We start from the raw sequence: 16,591 nt of genomic DNA on the forward strand, positions 1-16,591 counted from the left end.
TCACTTGGAGTGGGCTTTGCGGCTTCAAAAGCTCCTGCCAGGCCCAGGGTCTTTCTGCGTAAGCATCAGGATGTAACTCTCCCCTAGTTCTCCAGCACCAGTGTGTCGGTCTGCATGCCACCATGATGATAATGAACTAAGCCTCTGAAACTATAAGCACACCCTGAATTAAATGTTTTCTGTTATGAGAGTTGCATTGGTCATGGTATTTCTTCACAGCAATGAAACAGTGACTAAGACAGGCTGGAAGAAATGTGGAGGGTCTTATTGTTTTGTTTGTTTGTTTGTTTGTTTGTTTGTTTTAGACAGGGTCTCCCTCTGAAGTCCTGGCTAGTCCAGAACTGAATAAAGAAACCAGGCTACAAAACTTGTGTTGTTCTTCCTCTCTGCTGCCTCCTGAGTTCTACAGTGTTGTTTCTTTTTTCTTTTGGGTTGGTTAGTTGGTTTTAGTTAGCATACAAAAGAATGGGTTTTACTATAGAGGGTGTGTGTGTGTGTGTGATTGTACTTTATTCTCACTGCTCCCCTCCATCGCCCTCCCGGGCTCCCCACTGCTGTCCTCCTCAGAGCTCCCTCCTGCTTTCATGTGGAGTTGAGATTCTGTGTATCGTAGCAGACATAGTGTGTTTGTGTGTCTGGCTCATTTTACTTAACATAATCTTCATTTCTATCCACTTTCTTACAAATAATATGATTCTGTTCTTTACAACTAAGACGTGTTTTCCAGCTGGCCATGGCAGTACCCACTTTTTATCGTAGGAGACAGAGGCGGGTAGATCTCTATAAGTTCAAGGCTAGTTTGTACAGTGTTGCATGTAATTTTAAAAGCATGTTACCACCTTAGCCCGGGAGCTGCAAATGTACTGCCAGCCCCACCCCACCCCCTTCCTGACTCCTAGTTGCTGTATCCAGCTTAGCTCTAGGATTGATCGCAACCATCCCAAACCTGCTTCCTTTTCTAACTGGCTTGGCTCTGGCTTGGCTCCTGGATAGGCTGCCGCCAGCCCCATCCCAGCTTCTTTCTCTACCTGCCTTTGTTCCAGGAGTGGTTGCATTACCAGCCCATTCCTGAGACCCTAGAATGCACGGATAAAGGACACACAGAGAGCTGTATTAATTTTAGGTTAGGCACAGTTGCTGGGCGCAGAACCTCCTGCCTGGAAAGGCATGCCCTCGGCAGTTATCATCCCCATGTTTCCTCCCGCCTAGAACTTAGTGGCCTGTCTCAGCTGGCCCCTGCCAACCTTCTTGGCCATCTGCCTGTAGTGGAGGCTACAGGCCCTAGCTTACATGATTTTACTTGATTGCTGTGTGCTTCTTGTTCCAAAGCATGGCAGAAAAGCCCCTCTCTTTCATTGTGTCGGCCTTTTCCACCGTACCTTCCCCCCAGCAATTGGCTCCCAGCCTTCTTTATTGACAAATCAAGAACAAATTAGGGAACTAGACCTTAGTATCAGCACCTCCCCTTACAGTATTGTAGAGAGAGTTCTAGGTCATCCAGGACTACATTGTGAGATCTTGTCTCCAGCTGTGCATTCAATCTGCCAGCCATCAGCACGTTCTAGTTGTCCTACCATTTTAAATATTATGTCTTCCAGGCCTCTCCTCAGCCTATCCCATGGGACTTTTATATCAACCTCAAGTTAAAGGAGCGTCTGAATGAGGACTGTGACCAGCTTTGCAGCTGCTGTCAGTACCAAGATGGCCATATCATTTGGTACCAGTATATAAACTGCTCCACCCTTCAGGTTTGTAAGAATGCTAAACACATGCTACATCTATGAAAGACATTTCCTCCAGGGCTGCAGCGATGGCTTAGCAGGTGTGGCCCTGACTGCCAGTGGCCCGAGTGTGATAAGAGAATTAAATCTGTAAGTCGTTTTCCGATTTCCACACCCACATTATGGCATGTGCACACACACACACACACAGGAGGGGGGGCGGAGGGAGGGAGAGAGAGAGAGAGAGAGAGAGAGAGAGAGAGAGAGAGAGAGAGAAATGTAATTAAAATTTTAAGATACTTAGTACAAAATTCCTTTCAGTCATCAAGAAGTGGACCAGCCAGGTGGCGCACACCTTTAATGCCAGCACTGGGGAGGCAGAGGCAGATGGATTTCTGAGTTCAAGGCTAGTCTACAGATTGAGTTCCAGGACAGCCAGAGCTACACAAAGAGATACCTTGTCTCAGGAAAAAAAGAACTAGTCCAGTTTTAATTCCTATTTAATATTTATTGTGTGTTCATGCTTGGTGTACATGTGGAGATCTGAGGATAACGTCAGTTCGTCAGTTCTCCTTCCAATGCATAGGTTCTAGGGATCAGACTGAAGTCAGCAGGCTTGGTGGCAAGTGAATAGACCTGGCTGGCCTTGAATTTATGGAAGTTTTTCTACTTCAAGCTTCCAAGTGCTGGGATTACAGGCGTACCTCAACATCCCATCTGTAGAGAAAGACAAATTCAATTAAAACTTAAAAGTATTGATGACTCTTCTCAGTTAATACTTGGTTGGTTGGTTGCTTGCTTGCTTGGATTTTAGTGTTGAGGATTGCCAAGAGCCCAGTACAGTCTAGACAACAACTAAACTGCATCCCACTTCTTATACACGTGGCTTTGAGCAAGTACCTGTTTGATATTTTTTAGCATTTTATCTTGAGAGATGGGGAAGAGGGGGCAGAGAGGAGAAATGAACAGGTCACCTCGCTAGAATAATTATCAACTCATTTAAAGCAAAATCTGTGTCTTGCTAGTACTATGTCCCCTGAAACCTTTAAAAATACACAATATATCATTTTATTCTTTGCTCTGTTCTTCAAGTTTTGCTACCAACATAATTTTTTAATGTTTTACTTTATGTGTGTGTGTGCGTGCACATGTAGGTGAACGTGTGTGGCTATTAGAACAGCTTGCAGGAGTCCTTTCTCTCTCTGTTCACCATATAAATTTCATGGATCAAAAAGGATTTCCAGCTTGGCAGCAAGCACCTTCCCTTTTTCTCTAGTTCTTCACTCACAGTCTCACTAAATCCTTACCGACTTAAGGAGACCTCAGTGCTAGAGCTGGGCCAGGGGTCCAGCTGCAGCCCAGCAGGGACTGAAAGGAGAGCACACAGCTGCCATCGTCCGTCAGGGCGCATGCTGCCGATGGACAGCTTGACAAGTAGTTTTCTCTCTTTCTGTTTTCAGGATCTCCTCCAACACAGCGAATTAGTTACTCATGAAATAATAGTGCTGATTATTTATAACCTTTTGACAATGGTGGCGAAACTGCACGAAGCTGAGATAGTGCATGGAGACCTGAGTCCGAGGAGCCTGATCCTAAGGAACAGGTAGGTCCGTTTATCGTCCTTCATTGGCTTTGTTGGGTTTTGTTTGTTTGTTTGTTTGTTTGTTTTTAAACCATGAGTAATTCTCGTACTTTTGGAAAAAAAAAAAAAAAAAAAAGAAGAAGAAGAAGAAGAAGAAGAAGAAAAAAAAAGCACGTGAGAGTGTTTTTTTTGCTTGTATGTCTTTGTGCCACATGTGTGCCCAGTACCCCCCAAGGACAGGAGTCAGCACCTCTGGAACTGGAGTAACAGATGGTCATGAAGCTGCCATATGGGCGCTGGGAACATATAGGTGCTGTGTGCATGAACATACAGGTGAAGGGGCAGTGAAGGGGCGCTGGGAACATATAGGTGCTGTGTGCATGAACATACAGGTGAAGGGGCGCTGGGAACATATAGGTGCTGTGTGCATGAACATACGGGTGAAGGGGTGCTTTGCCTTGTATGTGTAAAGCCATGGGCTCCAATTGAACACCAGAAAAATGTAAAAGGACATTATCTTTTACTTAATAAAATTGGTAGGAAATAGTATATACAGTTATAAGTACTAAAAACCAGAAAGCCTTTTATTTGTTACTTTTAATTATATATCTATATATTTTCTTAGTGTGTGTGTCTGCATGTACATATGTGAACTGCATGCATGCTTGATGCCATGAGAGGTTAGGACATAGGACCCTTGGAACTGGAGGTGTGGATGGCTGTAAACTGCCGTGTGAGTTATAGAGATTGAGCCCTGGCTCTCCACAAGAACAGTTAAGCGCTCTTAACCTCTAAGCTGTCTCCAGTCCTGGAGAAAGAGACTTCTGAAGTAAATCAGTTTATTGTGAACATAACGTGTGAGGAAAGTGAGACTGTGAGGTAGGGATACTGCTCCATGGGAAAGTGATTGCTAGCCTGGGCTTGATCTCTGGAGAGGGAGAAGAGATAGCCTGGGCTTGATCTCTGGAGAGGGAGAGGAGGAAGAGAGGTGTTGCCCGTGGCAACACTAGTTGCTAAGTAGAGAGCTAGAGAAAGACCATGCTTCTTATTAACTTGTGAAACATTCTCTCAAGCTTAGAAAAAAAAAGAGTTTTAAGTGATTATAGTTTATTAAAGCAAAATTAAGTTGGTTCTATGCCAAGGAGAAAAGGGAGCTGGTGTAAACTAAACCCTTCTGCTGTAGAGGTTTGTGACATGAAGAGTGTTTCCCCCTGGGCAGATTGTATCCAGAGATTCATGCACATAACTAATATAGGAAATATACTTACTTGATAGTAACTTTGTGCTTTTAAGTATTTTCTTATGAAATAAAAGATGAGGTTACAAAAAAAGTAAGGTAAAATATGGTGTTGGTTTAACTGAGACAGGAAATTTAACACTATAGATAGCAGCTCACTAGAAAAAGCTTAAATGGTTTTAAATTGTTTTTTCACTTGCTACTTGGAAAGCCCACCTGTTAAAGAAAGGGCCTGGACACCTGAGTGGGGCAAGCTCACGTCTAATTCCTGTCCTTACGGTGTAGTATAAAGGCTTGCGAATGTTCTGAGGTGGCCATGCACTGTGGGTTAGAGTTTACATTACATTCCTTGTGACCAAAGCAATCTTAACCCTTTGGACTGACCTTGCCTTTACTCTATGTGTGCATTTTCATAACTAACCACTGGAGGGCACTGTTGGCAAGGCTAAGATACACCTGCAGCCCTTTCAAAAAAGGAAAGACGACTGCTTAACAGCCTGTTTGTGTTATCTCCCCTCCACTCTCCTCAGAATCCACGACCCCTATGACTATATAAATAAGGACGACCATGCTGTGAGGATTGTGGACTTCTCCTACAGTGTCGACCTGAGGGAAATGCAGCTGCAGCTGGATGCATTTGCCTATAGTGGCTTTCGGACTGCACAGATCCTGGAAGGACAAAAGATTCTGGTTAACTGTTCTTCTCCCTACCAAGTAAGTGGAAGACAAGCCTGGACAAATATGGAGAGCATTCTTAACCCCTTCCTTGCCTAGATAAGCCCTGAGAGCTGGTATTTACTGGCACTGACTCACCTGGATGACCCAGTTTTCAAATACTGTATCACCAAGCGACTTATAGTTAACTGTTTTTCCTGTCAGTGCTCAGGGATATAAACATACATATGTAAATACATAAGTGAGTGCCTTAAGTGCTCCGCCCATTTCTGTTCCTCGCCATCCGTGCGTCTGTCAGTCATGCTCTTTACTCCTCACTGGACAGGAAGAACAGCAGCCTGTGCTCCCTGTCCATGAGACTTGGCAGAATTGAGGGTGTGCTGTGGGTGAGGGCACTAGGGGGATGGGCAGTGTCTCACGTGGCTTCGTCTTGCACAAACACATCTTCTGACTTAGCTCTAGACATAAGTATTTGCCCACTGGACACATAGTATGTACCTGAAGTGGTCATGTGGGCCACAGGAGATCACAGCTGGAGTTCACACAAATGTATTAGGTGTCCTGATGTGATTTGGTAATCCAGGTAATTCACAAAGATAATCTGTTGTCATTGGCTCTTAAAAATAACCTAAAAATAACCCCGTAAATTGGGCAGTGGTAGCGCACGCCTTTAATCCCAGCACTTGGGAGGCAGAGGCAGGCGGATTTCTGAGTTGGAGCCCAGCCTGGTCTACAGAGTGAGTTCCAGGACAGCCAGGGCTACACAGAGAAACCCTGTCTCCAAAAAACCAAAAAAAAAAAAAAAAAAAAAAAGGTAAAGTCATAATAATAAGACCTTAAATTATCTCTGATCATTTCTTTGGGCAGCTTTTCCCTGTCCTGTCAAGATAAGGAGCATCTGCTGAAGTCTGTGAGCTCTTACTGCTTTCCAGTTCTGTGTACACACGTTCATAGTGGAAGCAGAGACCACTTTAGTTCATGGACTGTGTTGTGATTTCAGGTGGATCTGTTGGGTATAGCGGACCTAGCACACTTGCTGTTGTTCAAGGAACACCTGCATGTCTTCTGGGATGGGCTCCTCTGGAAACAGAGCCAAAATACCTCTGAGTAAGTACTGGGTCCTGCATTCTCCCCATCCCAATGGTTTGCCCTCTCTCTGCAGCGATCTCTGCTGTGGTGAGCAACCTAAGTGTTTTAAACCAAGCACTGTGGTTGCAGTGATGTCTTGTGTTCACTTCAGTGTCTGCAGAGCACTACTACAGGGAAAGGAACGGCCAGGTGAAAACAAGACCTAGACTGCTCAGACTTCAGGGCATTCAGAACCTTGCCATGTCATACAGGAGTATGGACGTTTCTTAGCTTAGAAATGTTAGAAACATTTTAGAAGAATTAAGTTTTCTAACCAATTGGTGTTTGTCTCTTTAACAGTTGTGTTTATCAAAAGATTGTCTTTTGGAGAGAGTTAAGTTTCCAACTTGTATACTGACTTTAGATTATTATCTATTTAATGATTAGGTAGAACCAAACCAGTCTCCTAGTGCAGAAATAAGTGATCTCTCAGGCCTGCCGGGGACCTGTTTGATATCTTACATGCCACTTTAGCTCGCCTTTGCCAGCAGAAGCCCTCCAAGTAATGACACACTGCCTGCCTGTTCTTAAGTTTGAGTTCATTTTAAATCAGTATTGAAGATTTAATGTCCCTTCCCTGCTTTCCTCCCAAAAACATTAAGTTGTATTTTCTTCTCCATTTGATTCGGAACTTGGCCAATCACATTTGTCTCTTGCATGTATTTTTTAAAATAGGTTTGATCCTGACATGGTGGCTCAGGCCTTTAACCCCAGCACATGGAAGGCAGAGGCTCAAGGCCAGCCAAAGTGAGACATTGTCTCAGACAACAACAAAAACAACTTACGTTATGAAATTGCTTGAAGCATACTTTGAGATGTGCAGGTTTAACAGGCGTCTTCGGCTAGCTGTGGACTGACTAGGTGTAGTTAATTAACACAAGCAGAAATAGCCAGGGTGTGCGTCAACACCCGTGCTTTCTACAACAGTAGATGTTGTCAGATAAGGGACAAGGAGGGTAAGAGCAAGTCACTTTAGTCAAGTTCAGGATTCAGAGAACTAAGGATGACAGTGCCTGAGGTGGGACCTGCAGTGAGAGCTTCTGGAGAGTGGAAGGTTCTTTTTCTTTGACTGTGGAGGAGACGTGCTAGTGGGTGTCACTGCACAGTAGCGGCCAGAGGAGAGCTGTGGGTTCGGGTGAGAGTGGATTTCCTTCTTTCTATGTGTGTTCAGAGCCACTATGGCAGACTTATTTTTATAGTTTCCCCGGTACCTTCAAGAGTGTTTGAATGATCTCCAGCCTTAGATTTCTTGGTATCATCCTATATCACTCTGGCACGTTACTGTACTACTGAGTGAAGCTGAGAAAGAATTCTAATTTTCACATGCCCAATCTTGATAGAAATTATTTTTTGTATTTTCTTAGACTAAAGGACGGTGAATTGTGGAATAAATTCTTTGTGCGGATTCTGAATGCCAGTGACAAGTCCACAGTGTCTGTTCTGAGAGAACTTGCCGCAGAAATGAGTGGGGCTTTTGATACCACATTCCACAGCCACCTGAACAAAGCCCTGTGGAAGTTGGGGAAGGTAATCAGTCCGGAAGCTCTGCTCCTTCAGGAGGACAGGCAGTCAAGTCTCCCCCAGAACCCTGCCTGAGCCAAGGCTGCACTGTGCAAGCCTGGCCTGGAGCTGCTGTGCTTTGATTTAGAGCATGCTAAGACACAGTACCAGTCCCTCAGCAGAGGGTCACTCTCAGCAGCACAGCGTCTAGCAGATGGCTGTGCTCTGGCAGCCTCATCTGGTTTATTCAAAAGCGATTCCATACAAACAGCTGCTTTTTAACCTCTGTTTTCTGCCTTTTCTCTTTTGTAATTTTGTTTTATGTACTCTCCTCTCACTGTGTATTTTATAATAAAATCGTTTTTTGTTACATTTCTGCTGCTGGCATTTCATCTGCAGTTGCGAACTAAGGTGATAAATGCTTTTATTTTAGAGAGGAATTAATTTATGGTGGAAACGTATGTATCCTAGTTTTAGAGCAGCTGCCTTTTGGTTATAAGAAGTCAGCTGAACAGCCATTTCTTCCTCTGGTCTCTCTGGCCTCCTCACGGGGGTCCAGAAGGAGAGCAGGTAGAATGATGCATACCGACCAGCTTTTCTTAAGCTTCACAGAGGTGTTTATACTCATAGTATAGTGGGCACAGTACAGTGCTTCTGGGTTTATTTGGCGTTGCCTAAAGTGCTTACCAACCATTCGGAACAGAGTACTCAGCGGCCTGTCATTTCATGCAGGACACAAGGGCTGCTGAGTGGACAGAAGACAGACAGTTTTACTTAGACATGAGGAAAACAGGGGTCAGAACAGAAAGAGGACTCTGAAGTGGGAACTAATTTAGAAACAGTGTCTGGTGGAACACTGGGCACCAAAGGGGAACACAGCTGCGGGTGGCATTAAGGCTTTTGCTTGTTCAGTATAGGATAATAAGCATCAGTCACCTGATGTCCATCCATGCTGGTACCCGAGTCCCCTCTGCTTGTCACCATTGTTGCTCTAAGCTTGTTAGAGAGCAGATTCCCTAAGTAAATTTCTCAACTGAAACAATTAGGCAAACTCAGCAGGTCAAGCTAGAAAAAATGTTCTGTATCTAAAAGATAATAAAAGAAAATAAATATTTTCTTTCAACCAAAATACAACTCTGCAAACATCTTCCAATTTGTTTCTTATACTGAAGATATTAAATGACAAAACTGCCTTTCTGTAATCAAGTCCTCCTTAGTCCCCAGTTCCCTGTGTTGCCCAGGAAATTGAGAGCCTTTAACTTTCATAAGCTTCTACCTAGTGAGTTCTTCAGCAGTCTAGACAGCCAAGTTGCTGTATAGACAAACCTTGTTTCTAAAAGTACATGCAGTAGTGGGGAGTCAGGACACCCTGCACCCTCTACTCTCAGACCTCAGCCAACTCCAGCCTTTGAGGAGAGGAGAGAACATCACCTCACCAACAGTGTCTGCCATAGCTTCAGTTTTGTTTGGTTTTGAGCTAGGATTGCTGCATGACACAGGCTGACATCAAACTCCAGGTACTCTGGTCACAGTCCCCAGAGGGCTGGGATTTCAGGTACCCAACCACCAGACTCCCTTGTATTTGATGCCTGTAGTCTTAGGAGAAGGAAGCCCTTGTTTTTTGTGCAGAGGCTTCAGGTGGCTCTTGATCTGGTCTCACTAAAGCATGAAGTGCAGACAGCTGGGCCTGGGAGAAAGATGCACAACTGGGAAGAACAGGACTTTTACTTGTTTGGAGAAAGACTGGAATAAGGTCTCCCCATTCACAAAGCATTGTGCCCTCACTTGCTTGGGGCCCTGTTAGAGGCATCTTCCCCACAAGTCAGAGTGCTCTAATTGAGGCCAGACCCGAGTCTGGAAGTGTGAACTTCCTTCCTGCTGAAGGAAATTGTGGCCTATTGCTCGAGCTGTGATCTCAGGTAGGAAAGCCTTTCAGCATTAGCACAGGCCTTCAGAATAACTTGTTGATGTCTTTAAGTGAAACTATAAGGCAAGGACAGTAAAGGTGTGCTCTTGATTGCAAATGAAAACAAGGAATTCTTGCTCTGCCAAAAGTTACTCTATTCTGACTTCACGAACAGCTCCCTATTGAGCAGGTACAGCTTGTCTTTAACATGACAGACTTTGACTTTAATGAGTTCAGAGGCATGGAAGCTGAGTATTTACCAAGGTACAGATAAGTCTGGGTAAGCACTTGCCACTAAGCCTGATGACCAGAGTCCTACCGTCTACATGGTGGAAGAGAGACCAGGCTCCTACAAGTTGTCCTCTGACTCCATACATGTGCGTGTCACACAAGCCCATACAAATACACACATACCCACAATAAATAAACAAAACCTTTGAAAGATCAATGTGAGAAAGAATGAACTACACAGCATCCAGTGCTGAAACCATGACCTAAAGCTTGAACTCTGTCCCCAGTGTCCCATTAGTTAACTCAGTGCCTTAGTGCGAGGTAAAGACTGCTCCAGCCCTTCCCATTGCACAGCTCAGCGCATTTCAGCCCCTCTAACCCCCTCTGGTGCCTTGTGCAGAGAATATACTTTATATCCTTATGCTGTGGTCTAACCTCTTACTTTATAGTCTATGCTGTGGTCTAACCTCTTGTATTCCTTGTTCCCCAAACCAATTTGGATAGGTCAATTTAGGAAAAGAAAAAAAAAGATTGTATCCCTCTGGCCTCTTTCATCTGCCTGGAATTCTTCTCCAGTTCTGTGGATGGCATATTTGCTTTCTTCAAGAAGGTGCTTTCTCAAATCTCTTGACCAGAGAAGTCCTCACTGGCTTCCTTATGCACTGTAGCATCCCATGGTTCACTGCTACTTCCTGTCCATTTTTTGCCCTTTGTATTTTTTTTTTGTAGCTCCTTTCACTATCTTGTGCACAGTGGAGTGATCTCGTGCATGCCTGTATATACAAACCCTTTTTCTATAGCTCACAACTACTTAAACTAAGGACAGGAATTTCATGTTCTTAACTCTAATGTGTAGGTATAAATAAAACCTTTCACCAAAGTACTCAAAAACAGAAGAAAACCAGACTAGAAGTAGGAAATGAACAGCCTTCTAAGGCATTTAAGAGTTTGTTTCTCTTCCAGAGGGCATAGGTTTGGTCCCAGGTCCCACATGGTGGCTCACAACTATTTGTAACCAGTTCCAGGGGATCCAGCACCCTCTTCTGACCTCTGAGGATACCAGGCATGGAATGTACACATTCATACTTGTAGGCAAAACACTCATACAACCTAATATATGTATGTTTTAAATATATATATATATATATATATATATATATATATATATATATATATATCAAAGATAACAGTGAGATTAAGAAAGTGATCACTCACTAGCCGCAGGTGAGTTGTACATTGGTTGGTTCATTCTTAGAAGCCAATTTGGGAATCTTTTCTAAATTGAAATATTCTCCAGCTGAGAAATTTCTCTAAGAATTTGTATTACTAAAACATTGCTACAGCGGATGAACACTGCTGTCGTAGGGTTTCCATTGCTGTGAAGAGACACCATGACTAAGGGAACTCTTACGTAGGACATTTAATTGGGGCTGGCTTATTGGTTCTGAGGTTCAGTCCATTGTCATCATGTCAGGAAGCTTGGCACTGGAGGAATTTTAAGTTCTACATCTTACTCTAAAGGCAAACAGGAGAAGACTAACTTGCAAGCAGCTAAGAGGAGGGTCTCAAAGCCCAACCCTCACAGTGACATGCTTCCTCCAGCAAGGCCACACCTCCCAACTGTGCCACTCCGTATGGGCCTAGCATAATCAAACCACAACTGCCCTCACTGCTTCTAAGACTCTTTGTCACCAGTGGGTGACCCATGTGACATCCAGACATCTTGCCATGAGCAAGCACCAGTTTGTCACAAGTCCTCCTTAGAGAGGACAGAAGGCAAACAATCACTTTCCAGCTTGTAAAAAGCTAGGCTGCCAGGTGTGGTTGCCCATACCTTAATCCCAACACTCTGGAGGCAGAAGCAGGTGGGTCTCTGTGAGCTCAAGCCAGCTTGATCTACATAGGACTCTAGTTCAAAAATAGGAAAATTAAAGAAAGAAAAAAAAGAAAAAGGCTAGGAATTGTAGAAGCTTTGCCATTTTTGTTTATTATTAAGGGTTTGTTTATGTGTATGGGTATGAGGTGGTTTGAATAGGAACGGCTCCCACAGACTTGTGTGTTTGAGTGCTTAGCCCATATGGAGTGGCACTATTAGGAGGTGTGGCCTTGTTGGAGGAAATGTGTCACTGTGGGGCAGGCTTTGAGATCTATGCTCAAGCTTTGCCTAGTGTGGCATGAAGTCTCTTCCTGCTGTCTGCAGATCAAGATGCAGAACTCTCAGCCCCTTCTCCAGCACTATGTCTGCCTGGACACTGGCAAGCTCCCAGCAGTTACGATAATGGACTAAACCTCTGAAACTAAGCTGGCCATGATTAAATGTTTGCCTTTTTAAGAGTCGTCTTGGTTATGGTTACTCTTCACAGCAATAAAACCCTAGCTAAGACAGTATTTCTCCTGCTTGTATGTCTGCACAGCATGTAGGCCTGGTGTCTGGAAGTCAGAGGAGGGTGTTGAATCCCCTAGAACTGGAGTTATGGATGGTTGTGACCACTATGTGGGTGGGTGCTGGAAACTGAACTTGGGTTAGTTTCAGTGAGTGATCTTAACCACTGAGCCAACACTCCAATCTTCCTTTTAAAATCATTAACAAGAATGCATCTAAATGTCTATTTGTAGTATGCTGAAAGTTCATTTGTGTGTCTAAATATTTTGTGATCTGTTTGAAGTTTCTAAAATCACTGTTTCTGTTACTATTACACTTTCTTATGTCTGTGAACAAGGGACTGAATGACATATAGTTCAATTTCTTTTTTCAAAATATTTAAGTAGCTCTTGAAATGACTCAGTAAGTAGAGGTACTTAGCACCAAGCTTGACAACCTGAATTTGATCTCTGGAACCCACATGATAAAAGAGAACTCCTGAACGTTGTTCTCAGACCTCCACACATGTGCTATGGCATGTGTATACATGCATGTATGTGTGAGATGGCTCAATAGATAAAGACCCTTGCCACCAAGCCTGGTGACCAGAGTTATATTCTTGGGCCCCACACGGTGGAAGGACAGAACTACTTCGTGCAAGCACACATACACAAATAAATAAAGCATAATTTAAAAATACTGCTTTGGGATAAAAGCTTGAGTTTTCATAAGCTGGTTTTGTATGATTATGTGATGGATGTCAAGTGAACATCTGTAAAGATGCTGTTTCTGCCACCATCTGCTTCTGCTATTGCTCCCAAGAGGCTCCTGTGGCTGTCTTGAAGCTGACCAATAGTTGTTCCACAAGATCAACCTCTCCCTGTGACTCTGAGGTTGCCAAACTGCTAGTTTTCAAATGTCTTGTAAGCAAGGGACTGTGTGTTTACTGTCACTCTGTGTCCAGCAACGTGTATAATTCTCAAACATGAAAATCCTGGGAGAGGTCCAGCTACAAATTCAGAGACAAATTATACTGGTTCTGAGGTTAATGTCTGTCCTTAGATGGCACTTTCAGTACAGCATTTTATTATGCTGACGTAGCATGCTAATGACTTTTGAGTTCACATTATGATACGCTTCACTGTCTAGGTTATGTTAATGCCAGGTGTGGTGGGGTGCAGCTGTAATCCAGAGGCTGAGCAGGGTAGAGAGGTTGAGTTCACCCTGAGCTAGATACTGAGACTATCTCTTTTTAAAAAGTTATTTCTGAAGGGTATTCTCTGTGGCGTGGACTTTTTATTTCCATGTATACTTAATTTGGGTTCCTATTTAGCTGAAAGAGTTGGATGCCTCTGTGCCGCAGTTCCAGAGTCGTTTTAACTTGCCAGCCTGGTCATGTGGGCATGCTGCACATCCTGGGTTGGATTCCCAGCACCACATACTGAAGTGGAAACTTAAGGGTTCTTTGGAAGGTCAGTTGGATGGTGTTTTGCTGGGGCAAACCTGTGAAAGGACACATGATGAAGGATTCTTTATTAATGACACATCTGCCTTTCACTGTGTAGTTGAGCTGCATTTGTCAGGACTCCTTAGACTCAGGCTGAATGGATGCACGTGCTGAGTCAAGGCACATGGAGGACATGTGATGTTTGGAGGGTATAGATAGGACTCCATAGAGTGACAGACAGAGCTTGGCCTGCTGATACAGCTAGCTGTGCAAAGCTTGTGTGTCTTGAGTCTTCCCTGATTTTCACTTCCCTGAGGGAGGCACAACTGAGAACTGGTATCCATCCGGTTCCCTCCTGCTGACTGGAGCTGAGGCTGAGGCCTGGCTGTTTCTGCTAGGTCCTGTCACTGCTGTTGCTAACCTGACTCTTCTGAACTGAACTGCTTGTGTATCTGTGAAGTGTTTGTGAGTGGATCAAGCTGCTGCTGCCTGCTGACCTGTGAACTGAACTGCTGATTTCCAGACAACACAGGTGGGAGTTGCTCCAAGGAACCCTTCTAAACAGGCCCATTTCTAAACATGATACATTCCCGTATCCTTTTTTTTTTTCCAACGGCCTTTAGTGTGTAGTAGGTTAAAGGGAGGTTGAAGTGTTTAAGAACCATCATTAGAAATAGGATTTGCAAAGTTAAAGTTACAGCATACACAGCTGCATTGGGACTCCTGTGATCCCCACACTGGGGAGGGGGAGGGGGAGGGGGAGGGGGGAGGGGTAGGGGGAGGGAGGGGAGGGGGAGGGGGAGGGGGAGGGGGAGGGGGAGGGGGAGGGGGAGGGGGAGGGGGAGGGGAGGGGAGGGGGAGGGGGAGGGGGAGGGGGAGGGGGAGGGGAAGCTGGTTGTCTTCTGCTATACAGTGGGCTTGTAGCCTGCCTGGACTGAATGTCGCAGAATCAGTCAACAGAGTCATGCTTGGTGGCATACATCTCTTTTCCAACACTCTAGCAATAGAAGCAGGTAGATGTCTGTGAGTTCTAGGCCAGCCAAGGCTACATAGTAAATATCTATATCTATAAATACAGTAATAAATTAAAAAATAATAAAATAAATATAAATAAATAAAGTAAAATAAAAATAATAAAATAAAAATAAATAAAATATCTATATCTATAAATAAAATAAAACCACCTAAAATCTGTAAACAAGAGATGAATATATATGTATTAGCTTTTATATTTTAAAATTGAAAAAAATAGTGCTACAATAAAGTATTAGTAAAGGCAGAAAAGAAGCAGAAAAGAAAATTTCACCAAGGTGGGCTCGGGATAACAGCTGAAGGTGAGTGACTGTGTACAGTGGAGAAACTGCATAAAGTACAGGGGTCAGACACATAAGCTGGGCATAGGAAACAGCTAGCTGCCCGGTGACTTCTTCCAGACTTAGCGCATGCCATCACTAGGTAGATAAGAAAGTTATTATTGCTTACGATTCAGATAGGCATGTCCTGTGCCCCAGCACATGGAGCACTGGCCAAGGCTCTCCACAGGCTGAGTGACTAGTTGCATTTGCCTTGTGTCTGCTTTGCATTCCTGGTTCAGGTGAGCTCTGGGGGTGGGGGGGTGGGGGGGTGGGGAGTGGGTTCTCTTAACAGCCAGTTAGGGTTTACATTACAGGGATCAACTTTACAGGCCTGCACCTGTCTAGAAGTTCTCAGGGTATGATTCCTGCCAGACAAGATGTGGAGGTCAGAAAGCTGACTGTTTTGTTTGCTTGTTCATCTGTTTTTAGGATGGCCTCACTGTATAGGACCAGTGGCCTAGAACTCACTGTGAAGACCAAGCTGGCCTTAAACTTATGGTGGTCCCCTTGCTTCTGCATCCCAAGGCTGGAATTATAAGTGTATGTCACCTCACCAGGCCTAGAAGTGCTTCCTTTGAAACCAGAATAATTGGACCTGACTTAGCTGTGACCTTAACTTCCCTGAGCCACTGCCGTCCTCTAAATGATGCTACCCCAAGACCCTGCTTTTCAGTGTTAAAAGCTGATGGTCTCCAAATAAGCGTGTGTGTGGATTTAGTTCTAATGTTTACTGGTCTAAGGCTCTGTGAAAACCTCTCGACACTGAGGTCCTGGCTAATTGATTGGAGCCTTGCTATCACACATATGCATACCAGCAGTCTTCTGAGCTTTACTGCAACCTTTATATCAAGGTAAAGCACAGTGTGAGCAGGATTCTATTTGTTATTACATTTGTGTGTGTGTGTGTGTGTGTGTGTGTGTGTGTGTCTATGTGTGTTTCCTTTTGTATCCATGTCTGAATCTGGTCTTTTTTTTAGACAGTCCATCATATAGCCCTGACTCTCCTGGAACTTAATATGTAAACCAGGCTGACTTCCATTCACAGAGATCCTCCTGCCTCTGCCATGTGAGTGCTGGGATTAAAGGTGTGCGCCACCACACACCTTCAGCCACCCTTTTACAAGCCTGTCTGTCTGGTGAGGTGCTGAGGAGGAACCCAGAGTACATGTGCTCCCTGGGTCACCTTTCAAAGCAACTATAACCTGGTGGTCCTATATGTCTAGGAACCGGGTTTTTATTTACAGATAGAAGAATAAAGCCACTTTTATAAATCCTACTGTGCCCCAGCTTCAAATAATTTGGGTTCTTTCCTTGGCAGAGTAACACAGTTTAAAAGGAGATACACTGTATGCAGTGTTTATTACCATGTCTCAGAGAGTGGGTGGATTGTTACAAGATGGGTAACAAAAGACAGTGACTGTGGGAGGGGGAAGATCACACTGGATCC

General features: G+C 44.1%; 1 protein-coding gene across 2 annotated transcripts in view; it reads left to right on the plus strand.

Moving 5' to 3' along the window:
• The window catches only part of Bub1b (BUB1 mitotic checkpoint serine/threonine kinase B), a 53,904-nt gene extending 45,689 nt beyond the window's left edge, over positions 1-8,215 (plus strand). For both annotated transcript variants that reach the window (XM_034495327.2, XM_076929482.1), the window contains exons 19-23: positions 1,599-1,748; positions 3,182-3,324; positions 5,071-5,254; positions 6,216-6,322; positions 7,708-8,215. In XM_034495327.2, coding sequence (XP_034351218.1) covers positions 1,599-1,748; positions 3,182-3,324; positions 5,071-5,254; positions 6,216-6,322; positions 7,708-7,939 — 816 coding nt within the window. In that variant the 3' untranslated portion in view covers positions 7,940-8,215. The remainder of the gene's footprint in view (positions 1-1,598; positions 1,749-3,181; positions 3,325-5,070; positions 5,255-6,215; positions 6,323-7,707) is intronic.
• Positions 8,216-16,591: the final 8,376 nt, after the last annotated feature.

Source organism: Arvicanthis niloticus, chromosome 2, assembly GCF_011762505.2.
Source record: "Arvicanthis niloticus isolate mArvNil1 chromosome 2, mArvNil1.pat.X, whole genome shotgun sequence".
NCBI lineage: Eukaryota > Metazoa > Chordata > Mammalia > Rodentia > Muridae > Arvicanthis > Arvicanthis niloticus.